This window comes from Rhinoderma darwinii, chromosome 2, assembly GCF_050947455.1.
Source record: "Rhinoderma darwinii isolate aRhiDar2 chromosome 2, aRhiDar2.hap1, whole genome shotgun sequence".
Lineage (NCBI taxonomy): Eukaryota > Metazoa > Chordata > Amphibia > Anura > Rhinodermatidae > Rhinoderma > Rhinoderma darwinii.
In genome coordinates, this window is record NC_134688.1 from 196,236,035 (window position 1) to 196,247,992 (window position 11,958).

At 43.1% G+C, this 11,958-nt stretch overlaps 1 protein-coding gene across 3 annotated transcripts in view; it reads left to right on the forward strand.

Moving 5' to 3' along the window:
• RPL31 (ribosomal protein L31) overlaps positions 1 to 3,400 on the forward strand; it is a 171,824-nt gene extending 168,424 nt beyond the window's left edge. For all 3 annotated transcript variants that reach the window (XM_075852687.1, XM_075852685.1, XM_075852686.1), the window contains exons 4-5: positions 1,712 to 1,824; positions 3,327 to 3,400. In XM_075852687.1, the coding sequence (XP_075708802.1) occupies positions 1,712 to 1,824; positions 3,327 to 3,358 (145 nt within the window). In that variant the 3' untranslated portion in view covers positions 3,359 to 3,400. The remainder of the gene's footprint in view (positions 1 to 1,711; positions 1,825 to 3,326) is intronic.
• Positions 3,401 to 11,958: the final 8,558 nt, after the last annotated feature.

The window sequence follows — 11,958 nt, forward strand, 5'->3', positions numbered from 1 at the left end:
GCAGCAGTCCATGTGGCCGCTGCAGAGGCGGTCACGTGGGATGAAGCGTCATCCCAGGAGGCCGGCCTTCTGACGTCATCTAGTGTGGCGTGACCGCCACTACAGCCTGTGATTGGCTGCAGCGGTGACATTGGATGAAACGTCATCCCAGCAGGTCGGACAGGAGGAAAAAGCAGCGAGCTCTGGGTAAGTATGAACTGATTTTTTTTTATTTCATTAGAATTTTATTTTGCGAGCGTCGAGCATGGTCATTCTTCTGCGCTAGTCACTGTCCAGGGTGCTGAAAGAGTTACCGCTTATCAGTGCAGCCCATTAACTCTTTCAGCACCAAGTACAGTGACTAGCCCTGAACAACCATGCTCTTTCAGCACCCTGGATAGTACCATGCTCGGCGCTTGGAAACGCTGAGTGCACACGGACAACAAAACGGGCCCACGGATCCGTCAAAAACGGCCGCTAAAATGGTGAAGGAAGTGTGCACGAGGCCTAAAGCTTGTATGTTCTCCCCTTGTTTGCTCCTGGTCCTCGAGTTTCCTTCCACAATCCAAAAACATACAGAGAATTTAAATTGTGAGCCCCACTGGAGACAGTGAGTGATGACCACTTCCGTACAGCGCTGCAGACGCTATATAGGGCTTACAGAAATTCATGCAGCAAAAACTCCATTCAGATACATGGAACAGATTTTCAGATGCTGATATTTCTGCATCAAATCTCATGTGTGAGCTTTTCCTTTAAAGGGGTATTTTAATCTCAGGAAATTATGACATATCCACAGGATATGCCAAATGTACAAAAGATTCCGCTCATCTCTGGGGCCTGCATCTATGTCATTTACTTTTATAGGCCTTATAGCCACCTCGCAACTCTGTGGCCGGAGAGCAGCGACTGCGAGTCACGGTAGAAAGGCTAATCAGGGGGCCCTGTTATAGATATCGGTGTGGGATCCGCATCTATCAGACATTTATGGCTTATGCAGTCTGAGATGGGAATACCCCTTTAATAGTAATTAGACACTTAAAGGGGTTATCCAGACTTTTCTAAATCGACCGCATAATAGTGTAAAATAATTAACTCCCCGTGCTACAACGCTGAAACCTTTCGCCATGGCTCCGGTGACGGAGGCTCCTGCAGCGATCACACCCTGCTGCAGCCAGTCGCTGGCCTCCGTGATCACGTGCCATTCATGGCAGCATCACTGCTTAGGTAAGTGATTGGCTGCAGTGCATGTGACCGCTGCAGGAGCTTCCGGAGCCATGGAGAGTGGGGTTCAGCTCTGTAGCAGGTGGCACTTCAGGGGGTGACTATCTACTAGTTTATTTTGAAGACTTAAAAACTATCCTGCCCTGTTACCGCTTTTGAAGTCCCAGATTACAACAAAACCGATTCCTCGCTTTATAGGTTAACTTGATACATCTAGCCAGATATTCTATTCTAGACACTTCTCTTCCTTATAAACTACCTATTAGTTGGCTTGTTCTGCGCCAGTTTTGTGTGCCAAAACGTTGGCACATTGTCCCATTGTATGCCATACCCTTGTCGAGCATGTCAAAGTGTCTAAATAGTAATAAAATTGGTGCACAGCATGCTTGCCAAAATTCTGACTCCATTTGAATGGTAAATCTGCCCCAATAAGTTACATGCCGTTCTGGATACATATGTTATGTGTTGCCTAACTGTTTGTTTGTTTTTTTGACATTTTTGTATCTAGGAATGTACCTTACCGTATTCGTGTGCGTTTGTCCCGGAAGCGAAATGAGGATGAAGATTCACCCAACAAACTGTACACATTGGTCACGTATGTGCCAGTTACAACATACAAAGGTACTAGACTAAAGTTGACTGAGTGCTTGTTTAGTGAGCCATGTTTGTCTTTTCATGGCACCTTAGTATTGTATACTACAGGGTGGGCCATTTATATGGATACACCTAAATAAAATGGGAATGGTTGGTGATATTAACTTCCTGTTTGTGGCACATTAGTATATGGGAGGGGGGAAACTTTTCAAGCTGGGTGTTGACCATGGCGGCCATTTTGTATCCAACTTTAGTTTTTTCAATGGGAAGAGGGTCATGTGACACATCAAACTTATCGAGAATTTCACAAGAAAAACAATGGTGTGCTTGGTTTTAATGTTACTTTATTCTTTCATGAGTTATTTACAAGTTATGGGTGATATTATGGGTGTCAGGTCCGAGCATTCCTAGATGAACAGTTTCCTGGAAAGTGGATTGATCGTCGTGGGCCAGTTGAATGGCCCCCTAGGTCTCCCGATCTGACCCCCTTAGACTTTTATCTTTGGGGTCATCTGAAGACATTTGTCTATGCTGTGAAGATACGAGATGTGCAGCAACTGAAACTACGGATACTGGAAGCCTGTGCTAGCATTTCATCTGCGCTGTTGCTATCAGTGTGTAACGTTAAAACCAAGCACACCATTGTTTTTCTTGTGAAATTCTCGATAAGTTTGATGTGTCACATGACCCTCTTCCCATTGAAAAAACTAAAGTTGGATACAAAATGGCCACCATGGTCAACACCCAGCTTGAAAAGTTTCCCCCCTCCCATATACTAATGTGCCACAAGTAGGAAGTTAATATCACCAACCATTCCCATTTTATTTAGGTGTATCCATATAAATGGCCCACCCTGTACATTACAGGCAGCGTAATGGTGTATACAGGGTGTAATGAACAGGTCTAGTTTTTACTGGTTCTGTTGCATTTGTAATCCGTTTCTACATAGATCACATGGTTGGTTTGTAGGTTTCTCTTGGGCAGTAGTGACTAGTCCAGTGTGCAATTACTTAAATCCTTGTATAAATGTATTGTCTTTGCTCTGACACATCTAACGTGCCATTACACACCTGTCCTGTGTGACACGGCTACTCAGATCTACATGTCATACAAGAATGTTGGATTAGTTTACTTAATGTTTTTAAACCAAAGCTAGGATTATATATGATGTGAAAATGGCAAATGCATAGTTATTTTTGGTTTATGTTTTTGCTGGAATACATCTCGGGCCCTAAGCACACGACCGTGCCCGTACTCAAGTTCTGTGATTTCGGGCACGGCCGACTGCGGTCAGTTATCAGTGTTTGCGGACCGTGCTCCCATTATAAAGTATTGTAGCACGGTCTGTAAAATAAAAATAGGATGCCCTATTTTTTTTATGGAAGGTTTCTACGCCCCGGACACCCTCCCGTAAATATACAGGAAGGTGTCCGTCTGCCATAGAAATTAATGGGGCGAAAACTACAGCCGTGTGCATGGGGTATTAGAATGTAGTTACTGTTGTTAATCTATCATCTGTTTGTTTTCAGGTCTCCAGACAGTCAACGTGGATGAAAACTAATTTTGTCTCTTCATTGTTGAAATAAAAAAAACTAAAACCGAACAGTTTGTCTTTTGTCTTGGCAAGGTTATTGAATGATCTGCAAAATGTAAAAAACGAATTGTCTACACTAATGTGCTTAAAGAGAATCTGTCACCAGGTCTATGCTGCCCTATCATGGGGCAGCAAAATGTAGTGCCCGAGACCCGGATTCAAATGCTTTATCACTCACGTTTGTTAGTTTAAGTCACACTTTTTTTTCGCATGGGTATATTTTGGTCAGTATTTTGCATCAGTATTTGAAAGCCAAAGCCAAGAGTGGAACATAGACTGAAAAAGTTTAATGGAAAGATTGCACCTCTTCTGGATTTACTCATGCTCTACTGATGTAAAATACTGCAGTGTTAGGCTGGATTCACACGTGGCGTTTTGCCTGCGCAAAAGGCCTTAACAGCTCCATGTGTCAGCCCTGTATGATGCGCTGCTGCGTGCTTTTCGCGCAACCGCCTTCATTCTGACACTCCATTTGGATGTTTCTGTTTTCATTCATCCTTTTCACAGCTGTTGCGCAAATCACGCTTGCCCCACGGAAGTGCTTCCATGTGCCATGCATGGTTTTCACGCACCCATTGACTTCAATGTGTGTGTGATGCGCGAAAAACGCTGAAAGAACGGACATGTGACTTTTACGCAGCAGACTCACGCTGCGTAAAACTCACGGACTGTCTGCACGGCCCCATAGACTAATATAGGTCCGTGCGACGCACGTGAAAATCACGCGCGTTGCACGGAGGTATTTCACGTTCGTCTGAATAAGCCCTTAAAGTGTAAATAAACTTTCAAAAAACTTCTGACATGTCAGACGTCTTAAACGGTGGGGGTCGGAGCACTGAGACCCCTACTGATCGCTAATACGAAGCGGCAGAAGCGCTCAGGTAAGCACTGAGCCGGTTCGTTTGATCGGCTTTTCTCTAAAAGTTGATGTAATGGTGTATGGGCCCATAGACTTTCTACTGAGTCCGTACACGGTTACATCGACTTTCCGACAAAAGGCGATCAGAAACCAAGCGGCTCACCGGAGCGCTTCTGCCGCTTCCTCCTAGCGATTGGTGCGGGACTCGGTGGTCAAAACTTCTCACATGTCCCTGTGACATCAGAATTTTGAAAGTTTAGTTACCACTTAAAGAGGCCAAAGGCATTTTTCACGTGAGTGTATTTTTCTTCAGTAATGCACTTTTGTTTCGTTTTTTGGCCCGTAATATGGAGCTAATTTTAGAGTAAGGGTATGTTCACACGGCTTATTTCCAGATGTTTTTTGGGCCGTAAACGCCCCGAAAAACGGCTAAAAATACAGGGGCTGAACGCCTCCAAACATCTACCCGTTGATTTCAATGGGAAAAACGGCGTTTCGTTCTCACGGGGTGTTTTTTTTACACTTTTTGTAAAAACAGTGCGTAAAAAAACGCCCCTTAAAAAAGTGCATGTCACTTCTTGAGCCGTCTTTCATTGGGTCAATAGAAAAACTGGTACAAAAACAGCCATAAAAAAAACACATCAAAAAATGCTTGATGCATAAAAAAGGCTGAAAATCAGGGGCTGTCTTCCCTTGAAAACAGCTCCGTATTTTACAGCAGTTTTTGTTTAGCGTGCGAACATGCCCTAAGGCCGGATTCACACGAGCGTGTTCGGTCCGTCATATACGGTCCGTATGTCGGCCGCATTTCCCGGATCGAACACATTGCAGGGAGCCGGGCTCCTAGCATCAGTTATCTATGACGCTAGGTGTCACTGCCTCTCCGTGGAACTACTGTCCCATACTGAAAACATGATTACAGTATGGGACAGTTGTCCTGCAGCGAGGCAGTGACACCTAGGGTCATACATAACTATGATGCTAGGAGCCCGGCTCCCTGCAGTGAGTTCAGTCCGGGAAATACTGCCGACATACGGTCCGTATATCACGGACCGAGCACACCCGTGTGTGGGAGGCCTTAGGCCTCACACACTGCCGAGCCACTGCTGTAAGGCCAGGATCGGAGCTAGCTGTCGATACCGATTAACCCTTTAAATGCAGCGATCGCTGCCTCTAGGTGGTTATTAGCGATCGGCACTTCCTCGATGCGATCGTGGGGATGACTGGTTGCTATGGCAACCTATGGCCTTCTGATCTGCCAAGTACGGAAGACTTAGGCCCCTTCTGGAGGCGGAGGCTAATAGGGTTGCTGTCAGGTTTTTTTTAACTGACAGCACTAATACACTGCATTATGTAGGTAGTAGTGCAGTGTATTAGAATAGTGATCAGGGCTTCAAGTCCTCTAGTGAGTAATAAAAATGTGAAAACGTTTTTAAAAAATTTTTTCCCATAAAGCTTTACTATAGAAAAAAATAAGTTTGGTATCGCCACGTCCATAACTATAAAAATAACGCTATTTTCCCGCACGGTAAGCACCATAACACAATTACAGAATCCGTTTTTTTGGTCACCACCAGTCTCGCAAAATAAAAAAAGCAGTCACACTGATGTTTTAGATGGGGAAAAATGAAAAAGTTATGGCTCTCAGAATACGGTGACAAAAAAATTATTTTGAAAAAGTGATTTTATTGTGGTGCAAACGCTGTAAAACAAAGAAAAACCGATATGCATATGGTATCGCCATAATCGTATTGATCTGCAGAATAGAGGAAAATTGGCATTTCTAGCGCATGGTGAACACTTTTTTTTTTTTTTCCCAAAAATTTTTGCAATAAAAACTACAGATTGTCCTGCAAAAAATAAGTCCTCTCTCAGCACAGTTGGCAAAAAAAAAAAAACTTGCTCAGAATATGACAAACTGTACAGTGTTCCAAAAGTGGATAAGATTGGGCACCGTTTCAGTGGCAACACAGCTGTGGATTATTTACCCCATTATTATGCCCTGATGTACTCTGCACAGCTTACATATGCCCCCACATTATAAACTGAAATACCAGTAAAACTCCAAACACAACTATTACCAAGCTAAATCGGCGCTCCCTCCCTTCTGAGCCCTACAGCATGCCCATACAGCAGTTTACGTCCACATATCTAGCATCACCATACCTGGGAGAACCCACTTAACGTTTTATGAGGTATTTATCTTCAGTGGCACAAACTGGGCACAACATAATATGCACTAAAATGGTATATCGGTGGAAAATTGGAATTTTCACTTTGCACCATCGTTTGTGCATTAATTTCTAATGAAAAAACACCTGTTGGGTCAAAATGCTCACTACACCCCTTAAAGTGGCTTTAGGGGTGTAGTTTTCAAAATGGGGGTCACTCCTTGTTGGGGTTGTTTTGCTATTTGACCTCAGAGCCCTGCAATTGTGCGCCTATGCTGCAAAAATCACCGAAGTAGTCCTCAAATGTGCATGGTGCTCTTTCACTCCAAAGCCCTGCCAAATGATAAATGCCTTGAGGGGGGTTTCCACTGTACTATGGTACCTAAGGGAGCTTTGCAAATGCGACATTGTGCCTGAACGCCTATCTAGCGCAATCTATCTAAAGGCCATCTAGCGCTCCTTACTGTTTTGAGCTCTGCAATGTGCACAAACAGCAGGTTAGGGCTACATATGGGGTATTGTCGTAATCAGGAGAAATGGTGTAACACATTGTGTGGTGTTTTTTCTCCTATTACCCCTTGTGAAAATAAAAAATTGTGAGCTAAAGTTATATTTTTGGGAAAAATTAAATTTTTCCTTTTCACTGCATAATTCTAATAATTTATGAAACACCTGTGGGGGCAAAATGCTCATTACACCTAGACTAATGCCCTGAGGGGTAGCTTTTAAGGGGTTTCCCCTGTACTGGTACCTTAGGGCTCTGCAAATGCGACATGACGCCCCAAAAAAACAAGCAAATTCTGCATGGCAAATAGCGCTCCTGCCATTTTCAGCCTTGCCGTGTGTCCAACCAGCAGTTTATAACAACATTTGGGGTATTGCTGTACTCGGGAGAAATTGCTTTACAAGTGTTGGGGTGCTTTTTCTCCTTTTTGTTTTCATTTTCACAAGAAATAATCAACCTTTTACTGGAAAAAAATGTAGATTTTCATTTCACAGCCTAATACCAGTAAATTCAGCAAAAAAAATTTTCGGGTCAAAATGCTCACTATACCCCTAGATAAATTCCTTGCGGGGTATACTTTCCCCAATGGGGTCACTTTTCGGGAGTTTCCACTGCTTTGGTCCCTCTGGCTTTTGCAAATGCAATATAGCGCCGCAAACCATTCCAGCAAAATTTGAACTAAAAGCCAAATGGTGCTCCTTTCTGTCTAAGCCCTGCCGTGTGTCAGAGCATTTTAGGACCACATATTGCCGTAATAGAGAGAAAATGCTTGAAGATTTTCATGGCCTAATTCTACTAAATTTAGCAAAAAAAAAACCTGTGGGGTCAAAATGCTCACTATACCCCTAGACGAATTCCTCAGGGGTGTAGTTTCCAAAATGGGATCCTTTTTTATTTCCTTTGTTTTGGCACCACAAGACCTCTTCAAACTGGACATGGTGCGTAAAATGTCATCTAATAAAAAGGACACTAAATCCTTTAGGTGCTTTTGTGTTTGAGGCCTGTGTTCCAGTCCAGCCCCGCACTAGGGCCACATGTTGGATATTTCTAAAAACAGCAGAATCTGGGCAATAAATATCGGGCTGCATTTCTCTGGTAAAACCAGTGTAAATTTTTTTTTCTTAAAATTACATTTTGGCAAAGAGAATGAAATGTATACATTTCACCTCCACTTTGCTTTAATTCCTGTGAAACTTCTAGAGTGTTAAGTAGCTTTCTAAATGCGGTTTTGAATACTTTGAGGGGTGCAGTTTTTAAAGTGGGGCACTTTATGGGGTGTTTCCTAATAATATAAGGACCTAAAAGTCACTTAAGAACTGAGCAGGTCCCTAAAAAATTGGTTTTGCTAATTTTCTTGAAAATGTAAGAAATTGCTGCTAAGGTATAAGCCTTGCAATGTCCATAAAAAAAATAAAAGGACATTCAAAAAAACTATGCCAACAGAGTATGTGGGAAATGCTAACTAGTAACTGTTTTGTGTGGTAGTAGTGTCTGTCTTAGGCTGGATTCACACGAACGTGTATTGCGTCCGCGCGGGCCGTATGGTTTTCACGCGCCACGCACAGACCAATACAAGTCTATGGGGCAGTACAGACAGTCCGTGCTTTTTGCGCAGCGTTTGTCCGCTGCGCAACATGGTCAATATCTCTGCGTATTTTGCGCATCATGCACCCATTTAAGTCAATGGGTGCGTGAAAACCAAGGAGGTCGCACGGAAGCACTTCCGTGCGAACTGCCTGTTTCGCGCACCAGCTGTCAAAAGGATGAATGTAAACAGAAAAGCACCACGTGCTTTTCTGTTTACAAACATCCGAATGGCGTGTCATAATGATGCCGGCTGCGCGAAAACCACGCAGCCGCGCATCATATGATGCTGCCTCACGGAGCAGGTAAGTGGCTTTTGCGCAGGCAAAACGCCGTGTGTTTTGCGTGCGCAAAAACGCCACGCACATCTGAATCAGCCCTTACAAGCATGTCACTATGACATGTCAGAATGTTGTCAAACATTTAGCTACACTAAGTGAAGCCAAGTTACCAGCAAGAACTTGCCGCAAAAAAAAAAAAACATGCCTTGAATAGGTTAAAATTTGCCAAGGAACACCTTGACTGGCCCAAAGAGAAATGGGGCAACATTTTGTGGATTGATGAATGAAAAATTATTCTTTTTGGGTGTAGTGGCCGCAGACAGTATGTCAGATGGCCCCTGGGCACTGAATTCAAGCCACAGTACACTGTGAATACAGTAAAGCATGGTGCTGCAAAAATCATGATATAGGGATGTTTCTCATACCATGGTGTTGGGCCTATTTATCGCATACAAGGGTTCATGGATCAGTTTGAATATATCAAAATACTTGGTCATGCTGCCCTATGCCGAAGAAGAAATGCGCTTGAAATGGGTTGTTTCAACGACAATGACCCAAAATACACCAGTAAGAGAACAACATCTTGGTTACAGACCAAGAGGATTGAGGTAATGGAGTGGCCAGTCCAATCCCTGACCTCAATCCCATAGAGAACTTGTGGGGTGACATAACAAATGTGGTTTATGAGGCAAAACCCAAATATGCAGAAGAACTGGAATGTCGTCCAATCTTCCTGGACTGGAATACCTGTTCAGAGGTCTCAGAAGATGGTCGACTCCACGAAACACAGATGTCAAGCCGTTCTCAGAAACAATGGTTATGCCACTAAATACTAGTTCCGTAAAGTGAAATCTGAAACATCTTTTCAGTTTATACATAAAATTTTTGTGCTTTTAAAGAAAAAAAGCTGGAACTGCTATATTTTTGAACAGCCTAATATTCCTTTTTCTTTACTTTCTGTAAAGGATTAACCCCTTAATGACCAAGCTATTTTTTAAGTTTTTCCATCGTCTCATTCAAAGAGCTATAACTTTTTTATTTTTGCGTCGACATAGCTGAATAAGGGTTCATGCACACGACCGTGCCCGTATTTACGGGCGCGGGCAGCCGGACGTTTTTACGGGCCGTGCTCCCATTATAAAGTATAGGAGCACGGTCCGTAAAATTAAAAAATAGGACATGTCCTATTTTTTTCGGCATGTTTCTACGGCACGGACACCCTCCCGTAGACATACGGGAAGGTGTCCGTCGGCCATAGAAATTAATGGAACCGTAATTACGGGCGATTTTACGGTCGTGTGCATGGGGCCTAAGGTCATGTTTTTTGTGGGTCAAGTATTTTTTAATAGCACCATTTTGGGGTACATATAATTTATTGATTAACATCGCCAGTTTTTTTGCGTCCAAAACTTACACTGTTTACCGTGTGGTATAAATAACACAATAAGTTTATTCAACGGGTTGTTACGATTGCAACGATACCAAATTTATATAGTTTTGTTTTACTACTTTTACACAGTAAAAACACTTGTTTTTCAAAATTCTTTTTTTGTCTCGCCATATTTGAAAAGCCATAACTGTATTTTTTCTGCCGATGCAGTTGTATGAGGGCTTTTTTTTTGCGGGACGACTTGTAGTTTTTATTGGTACCATTTTGGAGTACACGCGACTTTTTTCACATTAAGGGCTTATTCAGACGAACGTATAATACGTCCGTGCGACGGGCGTGATTTTCACGTGCGTCGCACGGACCTATGTTAGTCAATGGGGCCGTTCAGACAGTCCGTGATTTTCACGCAGCGTATGTCCGCTGCGTAAAACTCACGACATGTCCTATATTTGCCTGTTTTTCGCGCATCACGCAGCCATTGAAGTCAATGGGTGCGTGAAAACCGCGCACGGCACACGGACGCACTTGTGATGCGCGCTACAGTAGCAAAAACTATGAGTGAAAACAGAAAAGCACCACGTGCTTTTCTGTTTACAAACATAAAAACAGTGTCATAATGATATTGGCTGCGCGAAAATCACGCAGCCACGCATCATATGCTGATGACCCACGGAGCTTTTGTGGAACTTTTGCGCGCGCAAAACACCAAGTTTTTTGCACACGCTTGTGTGTATCCGGCCTAAGGCAGAATGCACAGAAAACAGCAATTCTTGCATTTTTTCTTTTCGACGTGCAGGTTAAATAATGTAATAGCTTTATAGTTGGGATCATTACAGATGCGGCGATACCAAATCTGTAAATTTTTTGCTTTGTTTTTTCATAAAGCATTTTGTAAGGGAAAAAGTAGGTTTTTCATTTTTTTTCTTTGGATTTTTATTTATTATAAACATTATTAAACTTTTTTTATTAGTCCCGCTAGGGGACTTTACTATGCAATCATCTGATCACTTTTTATAATACACTGCAATACTTCTGTATTGCAGTGTATTACTGCCTGTCCGTGTAAAACGGACAGGCATCTGCTAGGCCATGCCTCTGGCAAAGAAACACCGGCACCCTGCGATCGAATTGCGGGGTGCCGTTGGGGTGAGAGGGAGCCCCCTCCCTCCAAAGCCACTGAGAAGCCGTGCTCGCTACTGAGTGCCACATCTGAGGGGTGAAATGAGAAGGTTCGATATGGATATCAAACGCCTGCAGCCTCTGAACCCCTGCCCCCCCCCCCCACATTATTGCTCCCCCCGAAATGATGGGTGTGGACCCGGAATGGGCCATTTCCCTTTTCAGAATGGCGAACATCAATTAGTCCATCTTGGGCGGAATGTCTAGCCGCCCTTCCCTTGGACTCCTGTTGTGTGAATTGTTTTCACATAATACTTATGAATTGTGACACTTGGATACTCTATTTGTGTAATTGATGTTATAATGAGGGGTGTGTGTATATATACCCTGACTTACCGATTATCATGTACCATGGGTGAATAAAGCCTACACCATTTTTAGATTACTCTGTAGTGCCGCTTCATCTTCTTTTGCTTGCCCTTAGTCACACGTGTGATCAATATGAGATGGTTTGTCTTAGCTTCTAGAATCTGCAGCTTTTTCTTTTTGTACATTACTTGGTGCAGATATCCACTTTGAGGGTCCCACAAGATACCAGTTTGAAATGGGCCTAAATTAACTAGAATTTCTCTATGGTCATTACATTAAGAGTAAGTCA